At 35.0% G+C, this 17,548-nt stretch overlaps 1 protein-coding gene across 2 annotated transcripts in view; it reads left to right on the forward strand.

The window, feature by feature from the left end:
* CCDC171 (coiled-coil domain containing 171) overlaps positions 1-17,548 on the forward strand; it is a 223,331-nt gene that overhangs the window by 99,782 nt on the left and 106,001 nt on the right. For both annotated transcript variants that reach the window (XM_084898221.1, XM_084898222.1), the window contains 3 exons: positions 6,411-6,640; positions 7,296-7,478; positions 11,086-11,271. In XM_084898221.1, coding sequence (XP_084754347.1) covers positions 6,411-6,640; positions 7,296-7,478; positions 11,086-11,271 — 599 coding nt within the window. The remainder of the gene's footprint in view (positions 1-6,410; positions 6,641-7,295; positions 7,479-11,085; positions 11,272-17,548) is intronic.

The raw sequence follows: 17,548 nt of genomic DNA on the forward strand, positions 1-17,548 counted from the left end.
ATTGCATGGTTCTGTGAACATATAAAAAACTATTGATATGTATATTTTAAAAGGGGGAATTGTATTTTGTGTGAATTATATCTCAAGAAAGCTGTTAAAATGTGAAATCATGGCTGCTAAATAATATCCCTTTATCAGGAAAGCAAAATCTTTCGCAAAAGGCCTCCTCCAATCCCCAGCAGGTTTCTGCCATTGTTTCATTGGCCTGAACTGATCACATGATTATCCCTAGCTGGTTAGATGGAAACTGGCAAAAGACAAGAGAGAGTTTGTGGATGGGATGGATCAGCTAATCAACAATGTCTGCAATGGAGAGTATTCAGATTCAAACAATAAATTACCCTCACATCTACTGCCTCTGTTGTAAAAGGAAACTGGTTCAGAAAACTTGAAAAAATAATCAGAGAACAACAATAACAAAAAGTTTCCCATTATACAGGAATAGTTATTATTAACAGTTGAGTATGTTCTTTCAATCTATTTTATTCCACAGCCCACTCTGCCTGCCTCCCTCCCTCGTTCCCTCCCTTCCAACAGATTAGCAAATGTTACAAATGATACTGACATAGACAATATACTGTTTTATATTTTCATTTAAAATTATTTTGATATAATAAATTTACAGAAAAGTTTCAAGTACACTACAGAGAACTCTTACCCCCTCTCCCCATGATCTGAGAGCAAGTTGCTGACATGATGCCCCATGACTTTCTCATATTTTACTGTGCATTTCAAAGACAATCTTGTACATAACAAGAGTGTAATAATCAACCTCAGAAAACTACCATTGATATATTACTACCATTTACACACCATTCGTTTTCTCAAGTGAGTCTTTCATAGCAAAAGCATCTGGTTTAGCACTGTATTGCATTTAGTCATATTTCTTTAGTCTTCTCTGCATGGAAGAGTTCCTTGACCATCATGACCTTGAAGATTATAGGCCAGTTATTTGTAGACTATCTCTCAATTTTGACTTGTTGTTTCTTCATGTGATGAGATTCCGCTTCTACATTTTTTTTTTTTTGGCATGAGTCTCACAGGAGTGATGCTGTGATTTTCTTATGATAAATATTATTGCTTTAGTTTTTAAAAAGTCATATTTTTTGAGGATATTTCTTCATTTAATATTTTTCTAGAGAATGATTTTTAATGTCTGGGCAATATTCATGAGTTGCTCATTCCATCACTTATTGACCAATTCATAATAGGTTATTTTCATCATACCACAAGTATCAGGAATATCAATCAGTTCAGCTTTGATTTATAATCTATTCATATCTCTTGAATCATCTAATGTTGTGAGCAGTATTTTAACTCTTTCAATGAATTGGGAAACAGAAGTGTCACAATCTTGGAAAGTATAGGAAATAATCTGAAAACTCTAAAATGAAAGAAGATACTTCTTAGAACTGTTTCTTTCTTTCTTTCTTTCTTTCTTTCTTTCTTTCTTTCTTTCTTTCTTTCTTTCGTTTTTTTTTTTTAAGATCTTGTTGAAAATTTAAACAGTTTTACATGTCAGAACTACAAATTGATGGCATCATTGACACTGTAGCCCCAGGAAAACTGGTACATGTGTGCCAGTAGTTGTATTATTTCTGTCCTAAGGTGAAAAAAATCAGTAAACTATTCTTTTAAAAAAGTGGGTACTCATATTTTTTAGAGTTCTAAATTAATGCACATACAATTAAGTGTCTAGAAGGGGGAAATTTCAACATGTACTAGGAGAGAAAATTATACATGTTCGATATGTACTAGAGTATGAATTAATAATTATGACTCTAGATTTGAATCTGGGTTACATTGTTTACTATGTGTGTGACATCAGGAAAATTACTTAATCCCTTTTCAGCTTCAGTGTCTTTATATGTGAAACGTGGGTAAGAAAAGTTCCCACCTCATAGGGTTATTTGGAGTAAATGTAACCTGCCTAGCCAAGTCCATTGTATATGTAATCACAAAAAAAAGTTTGTTGTTTTATCTCTTTTTTGAGTGTGTGCTGATGTCTCACACCCCATTCGTTTAGAGTAATACTGGCATATTACTTTAAATCTTTTCATGAAAGTAGAAGTTCAGTAGCTCAGCTAAGTCACTGCTTAGAAAGTGCTAACAGTGGTTGCCCCTACTACCACCTTAAACTTTAACGATGTACTTATAGACAGTGGGCAGAGACCCCAGTTTCCATGTTGCCTCTGCAAATACTGGACAGGTGGCAACCTTCTTTGCTTTCATTAAAGTGCTTGCCCACTTGAGATAAATTACCTTTTCCAGGTATCCAAATGGTGTGCCTGCAAGAGATCATTTACCTCAAACAGGGGAGAATGTTACTTCCGCCGAAGGGCTGGAATATCAATCATCATGGGACTGGACCAAAGAGCCTTCAGATGACTGAACGTTTTCAAATGAGTGGTCCAGGCTGAATTTCTCAAGATAGAAACAAATGTGCTGATTTGCTTTGAAATATCTCTGTCCACATTCAGAAGCATATGGATACGAGTAGAATGTTAATATATTTTGTTACACATTTACACATTCTAACTTATAATTGGAATCTTAATTATCTAGAAGATAGATGACTCAAATATACACACCCCTGCTATTAGTACTCACAAGTTTGTATACTTCGAGCTAACTTTCTAGAGGTCGTGGCATCAATTTCAGGCAAAACTCAGAAATCCAGGTTGTATGTAGCATAACATTGAGGTGTCATGCTTAGGAAGGTTGAAGCAGTAAGTAAAGGTATTTGTAGTTATTGGTATATATTTATAAGTTTTAAGGCTTTATTGAATCCTCACAAATAACAGAAGAACTTTGCTACTTCAAGTGTGGTCCCTGGGTCAGCAGCATCAGCATTAACTGGGGATGTGTCAGAAATGCACAATATCCGACTCCACTCCAGAGCTAATTAATCAGGATCAGCATTTTAACCAGCCCCTCAGATGATTTATATGCACAGTAAAGTTTGTTATTTGCACAGTAAGTTTGTTATTTATATAACTTCACTCATAACTTAAACTGAAACACTACAAGAGGACCATGTATCATTACTGGGATTTAAGGTACTAGTGTCTATTTTGGGGAGTCACATTAATGTATCAGATTTTCTTTTGTTATTTTCTTTTTATTATTACTTTTGCCTTTTTTTCCTTACATATTTTATAATGATAATTTTCAAGCATATAGAAAAGCTGAAAAGAGTTTACAGTGAATAATATTTTGGTTTTTAAATTAAAATGGACTTGCCTATTATAATTTTTAAGAATGATTTTTGAATAAAGAATTTATCCTTGGGAGTATTCATGATTATGTAAAATTCCAGGGTCATAGCATAGCATCAAATTTGATCTTTGGATTCACAATCCTTTTTCTTACAATTTATATCAATTTTATTGCATATGTTGACCTAAGCCAAAGATGACCTTGAAGACTTAGGACAAAAAACTTAGCACAATAGGTTTTGAATTTAAAAGCCTTGGGGAATCTTGGTATTTTAGAGAAGCCTAACTCTGCCTTATAAAGTGAACATAGAAACTTTAATTACATTTGCAGCAGTATATATCCGTGACTCAGGATTTTCATCTCTTTTAAATATAACAAAATAAAAAATTTTGTTGTCCAACATGACATATACAATGCTTTTTTAAAAATCACCTTATGGTTCAATGTTCTTAGTTTGGCTAAGCAACAACTTTCACCGTGCTTTGTCTTGTTAAAAGTTAGTTTTAATTAGTCTAAATTGTAAATGTATTGTCTTACATTCACTACATTAATAAACTAAAAATGCTCGGTGACTGTATTTCAATAAAATTTGTTTCCTTTGTAACCCTACATATTTTGATTTATTCACTTTAAAGTATTATTCTGAGAAGTGAATACATAAGATTTACCAGACTACCAAAGGAATTATAGCACAAAAATGACCAAGAACCCCTGCTTTAGATAATTATTCCCCCAGATATCATTTGTCTGATTCAATTTATGTTTTGGATAGGTTCTGTTATTAGGCATTTGTATTTATATTGTTATTTATAAACTAGAGGTCTGGTGCACAAAATTCGTGCACAGGGCCAGGGTGTCCCTCAGCCCTGCCTGCACCCTAAACCAACAGACGGACATCTCTCTCACAATCCAGGACTGCTGGCTCCTAACCACCTGCCTGCCTACCTGCCTGATTGCCCCTAACCCCTCTGCCTGCCAGTCTGATAGCCTCCTAACTGCTCTCCTGGCAGCATGATCGACACGTAACTATAATAGGATAGAATAAACTAATTGCTCCTACCTGGTTTGGCTTAGTGGAAAAGCACTGGACTGTAGACTGAATGGTCCCGAATTTGATTTCGGTCAAGGGCACGTACCTCAGCTGCAAGCTCGATCCCTGACCCTGGTTTGGGTGTGTGCAGGAGGTTACCAATCGATCTGTCTCTCTCACATCAATGTTTCTCTCTCTGTGTCTCTTCCCTACCTTTCCACTCTCTAAAAATCAAGGGGACAATATCTCGGATGAAGATTAATAACAAAAAATTAAACTGTACTTAATACTGTATAATGTATATTGTGAAAATACTTATTACTCAGCAAAGCATAAATTATTTAGTGCTCTTTCTGTAATTCATGGAGAGTCAGTAGTCCGAAACTTGAGGAGTGCATGCCTCTTTCCCACTTCTTCAAAATTCAGAGCAATACCTTATAGAATTATATTGTCACCTAATTTCACCTTTCCTAGTGGTTGGTGTCTACACAAACACATTTTAGTGATATTGTTAAAAAAAAATACACCCATATTATTCATTAAAATGTAATGGTTAAAATTTGCTTTTAGGGCTCATTGTGAAATTTAATTACTTTTTTATTCCTGAAAATTTCCTAAAACTATGCTTTTATCTGGTTTATTTAGCAAGAATAACTTTTGACATAGCATAAAATTTTAACATTAATTTCTCTTGGTATTATTGAATGCATTCTTACATTCAGCATTATTGTAGCTGCTATAGAAGTAAGAAAGAAATACAATTAATCCAGCAAACATATAAAAACATACGCTAGGATGGCACAGTAAAGATAAAACGAGTTTCCTAAGTTGAAAAAAAGACTTCTGGAGTCTTTTTAAGGAGTTACAAGGCAGTTAGAGAAACAAGAAATACATTGGACTGATGTATCATGTTGAATATTATAGATATAATAAAATTCACTGTTTGTTCATTTATTCAACAGTGACCTATTAAATATGTGCTGTAGTTTAGTATTATTAAACTTATTACCCCATATTCTTAGAAGTCATTGCATCAGTAACTGATAGAAATAAATTCTACATAGAAGATATACTTTTGTCCAATTAATAATGTATATTTTATGAATAACTTCTAAGCAATATAATTTTCAAATTCTGACTGTGCATAAGTTAAAAAAACTTTTCTTTTATATATTGAGGAGTAAAATAAATAAAACAAGACCAAGAATTTTGAACACAGGGCTTCAGTGAAATGGTTGTTTATAACAGAAGATACTGACTGATCACCTTCTCAATGTTTCATTTTAGTGCTGAACCATACGCATTCTTAGAATCATAAAACATTTTTGTTCGATAAATATACGTTTTTTGTGTGCTTTTGATGTCACCACAAGATTTAAATTAACTCCAAAATCAGAGCCACTTGAAATATAGAACAGTATATTGCTGAATTTACTCTCTCTATGCTTGTCATTTTACACAGACAGTATCATAAGACAAGTAATGACAGATTAAGACCTGCCTCGCGGAGGGAAAACTAAATTACACGACTTTTATTAAGGCATAAATAAACCTATTAAGCATTATCTGGAATACTAATTAGTAGAAAAAGCACTGACAATTTTATTTATCAACATTAAACACAATTATGAATTACAGGCCTGATGAATCTAGCAGTCAACAGACCATTTTGGATATGCAGGGACCTTAAGCCCATTATGTGAGAAGGATGATTACCAAAACCCTGTGGGGAAATAAGTAATTGTAGTTGTAACATTTTAATTGCCTTTGAATAAGGCAAATTATATTTTCTTGTCTGAGAGTATAAATAGTATGACATTAAGGTAACAAGCTGCAGGGGCTGGAAATAGAAAATGGATTTATATTATGTTTTAAAACAAAGAAAAGACTAGTGATACATTTTTAGTATCATAATGGTCAGTGTGAATGACTGTAAATACATGCAGATTTTTTTAGATATATTGTTTCGTAGGCAAGCTATTTTCTGCATTCCCTTCCCACAGTGAAAATTAATGTGGGAGGAGACTTTCTGAATAAATCTCTACAGGTGTATGGAAATCATGTAATTGAGAAAATTGTATTGTGTTATGATTAGAAATATTATAAAACGAACAAGAGACAATTGACATCTTTTTGTCTTTCCTCCCCTTTTTCTTTGAAGATCCAAATTCTAGAATTTGTGGACATTTACTTATAGGTGCAGCCAAGAATTCTTTTGCAAAACTCATGGATAAAATTAGTTTGGCAATGGAGAGCTTACCTTCGCACTGTAGCAGCAGGAGTATTACACACGTGGAAAAGGATTCCCTGGTTCAGAGGTTGGCCCGAGGACTTCATAAAGTGAACACGCTGGCCCTGAAATACGGACTGCAGGCCCATGTGCCCATTTTGGTATGTATGACATTTTATTAAGTAGGGACTTTAAGGACCTGTGAATGTAATCCTGAATCAGATTTATTTTCAGTTTAAATTAATTTTACCCAAATGTATCTAGATTTTCTTTAGATTTCTTGTGATCTTTTAATTCAATAAGGAAAGCCACCTCCAGATAAGTGTTCAAATATCCAAATACAAATGTTCTGGCATGAATTCTGAATTGACTGCTCTCTATAAGAGACCTGCAATGGAACTATATGAAACATTAATGACTGAAAATTGTATTTTCTAGCCATCTAGATTATTTCTTCAATTGTTCATTTTAAATATATTTTATTGATTTTTTACAGAGAGGAAGGGAGAGGGATAAAGAGTTCGAAACATCGATGAGAGAGAAACATCGACCAGCTGTCTCCTTCTCACCCCCTATTGGGGATGTGCCCGTAACCAAGGTACATGCCCTTGACCGGAATCGAACTTGGGACCCTTTAGTCTACAGGCCAAGGCTCTATCTACTGAGCCAAGCCAGTCTTGGCTGTTCATTTTATATAAGCCAAATTATTGTTCTGTGTTTAACGTGAGTTACATTTAATTTGGTAAATGCCATTGCTATTGATTTATTAGTAAATCTGTGGCTACTTCTTGTAAAATTGCTCTTGTTTAACAACAGAAAAGCACAGCATCGTTACAGAAGCAAATCTATGGATTTACACAAAGGCTGCACGCAGCGGAAGTGGAGCGCCGCTCACTGCGCTTAGAGGTCACAGAATTCAAACGAAACGTGAATGAGATGAAAAAGGAGCTTGACAAAGCCCAGGGTCTCCAAATGCAATTAAATGAATTTAAGCACTCTGTAAGTATACATGCTTTGGCTTTGGTGAACTCTCTTCTGATTTTGTGTGTGTGTATGTATATGTTTGTTTTCTTTAACTTATGTTTCTCAAATAATTTGAAGTGCCATTAAAATTTCTTTTTTTTCAGAATACTTCCCTTCTGAAACAGCCCAACACGTAGTTCATACTTCAGAGTTGGTAGGAGACTACATATTAAACATTCTCACCATAGGAAAAGCAATGATAATTATGAGACATGATAGAGGTGTTAGCTAATGCTACAGTGGTAACCATATTGCAACACACAAATTTATCAAATTAGCACATTGTACACCTTAAACTACACAATGTTATATGTCAGTTATATCCTAATTTAAACAAAGGGTTATACCAGATGTTTAAAGGAATACTGATTCTGTGTCAGCAGAACTCATAATCCAGTTAAAATTATGCTCTGAAAGTATAGAAAGAGATTCAATGAGGATAGCTGAAAGGCTATGGCAAATAAGCACCCAAATATATAATAAACAATGTAAAATGCCCCAATGGAGGAGCCTGATGTTTGCAGTGGGGACTGTTTTTTTTTTCTTTTTGTTTTATATTGAATATTTGGAGTAAATTAGATTACTTAGTATGAAATTAAGTTGATTTTCTAAAGAAATGTTCATTTTGTCTAACTTCTGTTAAAGATTTTTATGCATTATTTAAGAAAGCAGAAGATAGCTGAGAAAAGGCCTATGCCAAATAACATTAGCTCAAGATTGAAATGTATAATCACATGAAGCATAGCAAAATGCAGATATCTAATATTCAATTTGTAGTTGGGTTATTTATAGCATTGATGTTCCTAATATGGATATAGGAATATCGAGTTAAAATATGACCCGGAAACTTCTAAACTGTATGTAACTGATGCTAGATAATATAAATATGAATACAAAATTGGTTTGTTAAACCTACCATCAAGGTACTTTGTGTACCTCCTTCTTTGGGAAACCTAAATTTTGCAAGTTTAACTTCAGTTTAAATGTTTCTTTTGGTTAGCTTGTAATTTGCAAATTTTCACATTTGTTGTAATAGAGATAGCAGCAGGTATTAATTCTATGATAATGTAAATTGCTAATGTTAAATATTATTTCAAATAGCTATACCTTCAAAGGGCGAAGAGTTCTTATAAATTCAGCATGTCAGGTAATCATGAATCGTCCTTCTGATTTATTTTTCTTTTTGATGAACGTCTAAAGACAGTACAGTTTCCCCCTCATTCTCGTAGTTGTTTGCTCAGAGAAGAAAATTGTATGAGCTGCTTCATTCCCCCCACCCCCCGATTATAAAGGTAATAAATAATAGCCAAATAAAAATACAAACAAGTATAAAGAAGAAAGTTCAAATCCCTCTAATCTAACCACCTAGGACCAATCACTTTTGAAGTGTGGATGTGTTTTATTCCCTGCATTTTTCTCTGTGTATATATGCAGATAGGCATATAGAGTAAAAATACTTCTTTTTTTTTTTTTTTACATTTTTAAAGTACTACATTTTCCTGTGCCACTTATTATTAATTTCATTTTAGATAAATTAATATTCTATCATAACATTGACTGTTCAAAATTTGACTGTCCCCTACTTATAGACACTTAATTATTTTCCAAAAATGTTTTGCCATACTTAAATCATAAACAGCTTTTGTGTATACTTTTAAGAGCCAATTCCTTCAGTGTGTGTGTGTGTCTTTCCTTTTGATTTGTTTTCAGTTGCATATACTAAGTAAATTTGGGATCTTGAGATGGTCTGCCAAAATGGGAAGAGACAGCCATCGATGCAATTTGAGATTTATAATATAGGCAACTATAAATAGGTTTAGCTAATAGTAAACTTCCTGAATATTGGAAGGTCCTTTATTTATGTTGTTCCCTGTAATATATTTGAATAATTCTAGGTATTCTACACAGTAAGATTTCCTAGTTCATACTTAAGTATTAGGAAAATAAGTTAACGTGTTATCTTTGATTAGTTTGAAAGTAGTCAGGGCTGAATTTCCAGAACCTAGAGAGGTTATAAGAGTCTGAAGAGAAGTTGCTAGAAGGTGACAAATTCTTTTTAAAGGCTCTGGTCGAATAACTGACTTGCATCAAAAGCTAAGAATATGTTTATTCTTATATTTAGTGTGAATTCCTTCAACTGAAGTGTAGAAATAAAAATAGAATTAATGGAAGTAATAATTGAGGGAATGAGATATGTAATTTTTGTATTTTGACGTACAATTGTGAGGTATAAAATTGTTGATGTAAGAAACATTCAAACCTGTAGAGAATTTTTTATGACTTTGAGTCAAACAGATAATAACTGAAGGGGAGCAAAATCTCAATGGATTGAGAAAATGCTTTAGAAGATGTCAGTTTTGCAGGTTTTTTAAAATACATTACAGTCAAGGAGAAAACATAAAAGGAAGGTTACATGGAATTCATTGGTAGTAGATTAAGGGCCAAGAGATTGGTTAAAAAGTAAAATGAAGAGACACACTTCTTTTATGTTGGTGGGAATGGGATTGTTACTAATTAACATTTACAGCACACACCAGAGTGCAGTGAGGGGAACAAGGTAACAGTGCAGGGTTCTGTTGTCTCCTGTTCTGGTGCTGGCAGTTGTGCCCTGAGGGGCCTGGCAAAGATGACTCTGACATTTCAAAGGAATGTTATCTTAGATGCAAAAGGACAACTGACAGGCTCATTTAAGGTAAAGACTGACCTTTGTCAAGGAAGCCACAGGAGTAGGACATGACTACCTCCATGACCCACTTTTAGTGAGGAATGTTTATGTTCAGACCATTCTATGTGGTTGCTTTTAGTCTCTGAGTTGGTGGGGCCCACCATGCAGGCCTCCTCTGAGCTTGTCAGGTTTAGTTATGTGGCCCCTTTCCATCCACAGAGTTAGTGAGGGTGATTTTTAACATTTAATGACATATTCATAGACACATATCAGGCATTCACCATAATAACTTTATTTTTTCACCCTAATCACTTTAGAATATTGATTCATTTATTTCTCTTATATCAATAATAGTTCCATATTTTATTTTACAGACAAGGAATGTGGGGCACAGCATAGCTAAGTGACTTGCCTAGCAAGTCAGGCTCCAAAACTCCTACGTTTAACAATTTCATTGTAGTGGCTAATGTTCATATCCAGTTGTGTTAATAAAGGATTGTTTTATTAAAAATGTAATAGATTGGGGGAAAGATGCTGTTTTCCTCTTAAAAAATGGGGAATGTGCCTGCTGCCACTCATCTTTCACTGATTTCAGGCAAACTGTGTACAAGGAAAATATAATAGCTTGATTAGATTGGTCTAAAATTATAATGTAACATTCAGCCTGCCAGAAGCTATTCAGTACTTTTTATTTAACTAAATATGATAACTTTGAAAGTATGGCTGTGTGCTTTAAAAACTAGAGTGATTGTTTTTTATCTTGACTTACGAAATTAAGAAAAACAAATTGTACTTTTGTCATGTATCAGACATTTACAAATGTTTGTGTTATACTATTTATGTTAGCAAATATAGTTCTGAAGATTAAATGATACAAAATGCTGTTAGCTGATAATTGATTTTCCCCCCTTATTTCAGAAATTGATCACTCATGAGAAGTTTGAAAGTGCATGTGAAGAACTGAATAATGCATTATTTCGGGAACAGCAGGCACAAATGCTATTGAATGAACAGGCACAGCAACTGCAGGAGTTGAATTATAGACTTGAATTGCATTCCAGTGAGGAAGCTGACAAAAACCAAACTCTGGGAGAAGCGGTTAAGGTAGGAAAACACTCCTTGCATAATGGTTTGTTTCCTCTACACATGGGTCCTTGAGGGATTCGTGCCTGTCTCCTGAGCAGGGAACTGATCCCAAGATAAGAAATTTTTATTCTTCAAGAGCGTATATAGATGGAATGAAATACGGTTCTGGGACCTCAATTCCATGTGTATTGAAAATGTAAAAGTAGGTTTTACTTGCTAGTTGAAAGCAAAGTGGAGATTTTCAGTAATAATATTCTTTATTTCATTTACCTTTCTTGATGCTCCCCCATACCCCACTTTTTAAAACTTGTTTTATGCCCTCCAGACCATGAAACTCCACCTATCTGTTGGATTTTGAAAGGTTCCAGGTCTAGGTCTCTGATTCTTATGTCAGAACCTGCTTAGGGATGGAGGAGGTTTGTCTAGGAAGAGCTGTTCTCCCTCCCTGTCATCTATTTGCGGGAAAGGTCTCTGGAAGGGAAAATAAAACAGAAATTTTCATTTAGAAAATTTCATTAATAGATTTAGGACTGTGGTATCTATTGGCCATAAAGTATAATAGGATTCTAGTTTATGATTACAATACTTGTGGAGCTTTTTTCTAGTGAGGTTATACACATTGGAATGGAACAACTAATTCCAGGAAAACCAAAATGATATAACATGCCTCTATATTGGGTATCATACCTAATATAGTAAGCAACTCAGAGTTTATATATAACTTATTATATACTAACATAATAATGTACATCTTATATAACTTATCATATACTAACATAATAATGTATATCTTAATAGCTAAATGCTAATTCTACTAATAGTCAAAATTTATTGAGAAGCTTTCTATTTGTCAGGCACTATGCTAAATACTTTATAAACAATTCTTGCATATAATCTTCACACAAACTCTGTGAGACGATTCTCATTTTGTAAATGAGAAAACTGAGATATAAAGAAGTTGTATAAGTTGTAAAACCATTAGTGGTAGACTGAGGGAGTCAGACCTCACATCTGCTTTCCTAACCACCACCTATGTGTATTATTAATTCATAAAGATATATCTCAGGCTCTGTGCTGTGGTCTCTACATGAATTATTTTACATCATTCTTAAGTTACCTTGTGAAATAGGTACTATGATTTCCATTGATTTTTGGTAAATTGAGAGAGATCTCAGTGGAGTTGATTATGGTCTCCTGATCTATAAATATTGAAACTGGGATTTAGTTTTTAGAAACATTAATTTGAAATTATTAACCTGATTTCTTATTATTGTAGATTTAGATTCATTCCATTTTTTCTTGCTATTAGAAATATTTCTAAGATGAGCAACGCTGTAGCTAAATCTTTATTTACATAGCTATGATTATTTCCTCAGGGTAATTTCCTAGATGAGAATTACCAGGTCAAAAGCCACATATGTTTTAGTATAACTATTATCATTTGGCCTATAGCAAAATTTTTACCAGTCTTATTCTCTCCTAAAATGTATGAGAATTTCACTATTTATCTATTCTTGGCTATGACTATTTAAATTCCTCGCCCTTCCCCAATTTGAACAATATGTCATTGTTATTCTTTGTATTTATTTGATCAAGTTGAACATTTCTATAAGTAAACTGGCCATTGAATAACAGTTTTATGCTTCATGTTTCATTAACATCCTATATAATAAAGAGGTGATATGCAAATTGACCCTCACACTTATTAGTGAGGAACAACCAAATAACTGAACTGCAGGATGTGTGCGGTGACCAGGCCAGCAAGGGGGGCCATGAGGGGCAACCAGGCCATAGGGAGAGGGGGCAGTTGGGGGCAACCAGGCTGGCAGGGGAGGGACAGTAAGAGGTGACCAGGCCAGTGGGGGGAGGCAGTTGGAGTTGACCAAGCCAGCAAGGGGGGCAGTGAGGGGTGACTAGGCCAATGGGGGGGCAGTTAGGATCGACCAGGCTGGCAGGGAGGGGGCAGTTGGGGGTGATTAGACTGGCAGGGGGGCAGTGAGGGGTTATTAGGCCTGCAGAGGTGAGCAGTTGGGGGCAACCAAGCTGGCAAGGGGGGGCAGTAAGGGGTGACCAGGCTGGTGGGGAGGCAGTTAGAAGTGCCCAGGCTGGCATGGAGAGTGCAGTTGGGGTGACCAGCCTGGAAGGTGGGACAACTGGGGGAGATTAGGCTGGCAGAGGAGACAGTGAAGGGTGACCAGGCTGTTTGGGGAGGCAGTTAGGAGCAACTAGACCAGTGCGGGGGAGTCAGTTAGGGATTATCAGGACGGCCTGCAGAGGCAGTGAGGGGCGATCAGGCCAGCAGCAGGGGGCAATGGGGTGCCCAGGAAGGCAGGCAGGTGAGTGATTAGGAGTTAGCAGTCCAGGATTATGAGAGAGATGTCTGACTTCCGGGTTAGGCGGATTGGGCCAAAACTGGCAGTCGGACATTCATCCCCCAAAGGGTCCCAGATTGGAGAGGGTTCAGGCTGGGCTGAGGGGACCTCCTCTCCCATGCACGAATTTCATGCACTGGGCCTCTAGTATAATATAATTTTGCTTTGAATAAGCATATAACTATGTCATATTGGAGTCTTTTCTCTTTGCAATAGCTTGTAGTTTGTGTTTAGTTGTAGTATCTTCCAGCAGATAAAAAGCTGTATTAATTTATTTAAAATGCCTGTAGCTTAAATATTGTTGTCAGGAGTGGAGGATTGCTTAATTACTACCTCTTAATTAGAAGTAGCAGGTGGTAATGTGAAAATGCTCTCTTGTGGGAGGCAGCATGATTCAGTAGAAAAAGCACTGGCCTTGGAACAAGTATGTCTGAAATCAAATCCCAGTTCTGTTACTTGGGCAAATAATTTAACCTTTCTGAACCTCAGTTTCCTCTTCTGCAAAATTAGAGATACTTAAGTTCCAGAAGTTTTATGATAATTAATTAAAATACTGTTTGGAAAGCAAGTATATGCTTGATAATATTCTTCTGTTTTTCAATAATACTTGAACGAGTAGTATTTTTAGTTATCGTTTTTTCTTTAAAAAATATGTATTTCTTGTTCTTCCTTATAAAAACAAAAATAAGATCACAAGTAAAGATGGAAAAATACAGAAGGAAAAACAAATTATTTATAATTTAAAAATGACCACTTTTTAATATTTGGGGTTTTGTTTTTAATCATTTGTTCTATATCCAATCCTATATAATAAAAGGGTAGACCGAACGGCAGAATGACCAGTTGCTATGATGCGCACTGACCACCAGGGGGAAGACTCTCAACTCAGGAGCTTCCCCCAGTGGTCAATGCACTCCCACAGGGGGAGCACCGCTCAGCCAGAGGCCCTGAAACTGGGCTCACAGCTCAGTAGTGGTGACAGGAGCTTCTCCAGCCTCCGCAGCAGCACTAAAGATGTCCAACTGACAGCTTAGTCCCATTCCCCGTGGGAAGCAGGCCTAAGCTGTCAGTCGCACATCACCTGAGGGCTCCCAGACTGTGAGAGGGCAGGCGGAGGGCCGAGGGACCTTCCTGAGTGCATGACTCTCATGCACCAGACCTCCAGTAGTTTTTATAAATCCTACTTTGGACTTGATGCTCAAAATGGCCTTTCTTTATGATACAGCTAGATTTTGGCTAACACCCTTCTTGTATTAAGAGTAAAGGAGCCCAGCAGGTGTGGTTCTGGGGTTGAGTGTTCAATTGAGAATTATCTTCAAAATGGTCCAACCCTTGTAGAACCAGTGTGACCTCATAGAAAGAAATTTAAAATATTCAGCAGGGATGCTTAGAGAACACACTAGGGACTTTAATGGAAAATTCAATATTACAAAGCATGTAAAGAAATGACTTCTACATCAGATGAGAAAATTTGCACCTCTGGTGGCAGGAATGCTGTTTAAGATATTGAAAGGTAGTTTAAGAGATATTTTAAAATAATGTTTTTAAATGTTCTGAGAAATAAGGTATGAATAGAAATTTTAAGACAAGAAATGAAAATCATCATTGAAATGAAAAACTCAGTGAATGTTTTGAATATTGGGTAGATATAAATGGAAAGATATCAGTGGATGGGAATTGTCTATCTGAATTGTTACAGTTTTGTAATCCTGTCCATGAAAATCCTAGACATTGGTTTAGAGAGAATGGCTTATGAAAAAAAAAATCAAAGATTTATTCACAAGTCTCCCAGATAGTTTTGTCTAACTCTGATTCAGCTTTTATTCGCCTTTTCATCATCATTTCTGTCATGTTTAATTCTATCCCATTGAGTTCCAGGAGCCTGAAAGGTCTCAAGATGCATGCCTCCTCTTTGCACCCTGTATCATTCATTCCTCACCTTTTGTAGCTGCTCTGGCTTTTTATTGCTTTTGTGCTTTATTATTTTTCACTCTTAAAACATTAATTACATATGAATGAGAAAGATGAAGCAAGAAGAAAAAGGAGTGTGTTTTTCAAATTTCAAATGGAATCATTTGCAAAGATTTTTTGGAGTCATAGTAATTGTGTAAAGGGTCACATTTTATGAATATTTACTTTCTTTTTATTTAAAAAATGCCCTAACCTTTATATTATTAATAAAATTACTAGCCAAACTCTGAGGGTATATGAATGTTGCAGTGAAGTCATTTAATAATTTTGTATTATAGCTGTATTTTCTCTAGTAAACTTTTAAAAATTCATTTACTTTAAAAAACTTAAACCATTTTTAGTTGATAAACCCTGATTATAATAATAATTAAAATTTATCACATAACCCATTTTTATAAAGTAGGATTATTAACATCATTACTTAAGTCTTATCAGTTTTTACTTTAATCACATATATTTTTATCTTCCTAATGACTTATACCATTGAGACCTTTAAAGTAGTCAATTATATTTCAAGGTCATTGGAAAAAAATGAAGAAAACAACAGCTCTCACATCATTAAAAAAATAGTAATTTAACAGACAAGATTCAAGCTAGAAGCTAAAGGCTACACAAAAGGTTATTCCCATTTTTGTTACACTGAACAGAAAAATCTTACCTAATAAAAGAATCCTACCTAATAAAATTAACCATTATATTATAAAAATATATAATAAAATGAAAAATACCTTTTCATTTTAAATTTATGACATAATACCCCCCCAAATTGTATGTTCTCATGAGTAATTTTAAAATATCTTTTTCCACGTTTAAATTTGTCCTCCGTGAACAGTAATCTGAGATTAGAATTATATTTCTTAATTGAGTACTAGCTTTGGGTTAGATGATATTTAAGTATTACTTAAAATATGTATATAACTGCTATAGTATTTTGAAGCATACAGTTTAACTTTGTCTAAACATTTTTATAAACATTATTTTTTTAAATTAAACATGCTCATAGTAAGAACAACTTAAAAAATACAGAAAAAAGGAAAAACAACACCACAGAAAAAAACCCCAAAAAAAGTATATATAATTTCATTATCACCCATATAAAAACATTATTAAGATTTTGGTAAATATAACTGAAGTGTGTATTATATATAGTTTTATATTCTTTTTTTTTTTTTTTTTTTTTTTTGTGTGTGTGTGTGTGTGTGTGTGTGTAGAGTGGTGTGATTTACATTTACATCATTTTAGAATTTATTAGAATGTAGGTTAAAACAGGGAGACCCATCAGGCTAACAATATAATCTAGACCAGAGATGATGGTGGCTTAGACCAGGGGGGTAGGGGTACAGAATGGTGAAATTCTGGGTATATTTGCTTTGTGAAAGTTAAACATAAAGAATTGCTAATTTTATTAGATGTGAAGTGTGAAAGATGAATCAAGGATGATCCTCAGCAACTGGGAGAACGGGATTGACATTTATTGAGAACACTAGAGGCCTGGTGCATGGAAGAATAGGCCTCCTTCCCCGGCTGCCAGCACTGCCCTCGCTCTGGCTGGAGCTGCCTCTCTGCCTTCCCACACTGCCCAGAGGCTTGGAGCAGCTGGGGCAGCGCAGAACGCATGCATGGTCGCCTTGGCCTTGTCCTGCACCCGGTCACAAAGTGCCTGCGTATGCAAATTAACCTACCATCTTTGTTGGGTTAATTTGCATACTCCTGATTGGCTCGTGGGCATTGCCAAGGTATGGCCAATTTGAATCTTACTCTTTTATTAATGTAGATTTAAACACCTTGTTGTAATGAACCATGCAATATTCCATTTTATGAATATGCTGAAATGTATTTACTATTTTCCTGTTGTTGGGAATTCAAACTGTATTTATTCTTTAATATTAAAATTAAGATGAGCATCTTATAATTAAGTCTAACTACATAGCTGCTTATATTCCCAGGGCAGA

The sequence above is a fragment of the Pipistrellus hanaki genome, assembly GCF_964339955.1.
Source record: "Pipistrellus hanaki genome assembly, chromosome: 11".
Taxonomy (NCBI): domain Eukaryota; kingdom Metazoa; phylum Chordata; class Mammalia; order Chiroptera; family Vespertilionidae; genus Pipistrellus; species Pipistrellus hanaki.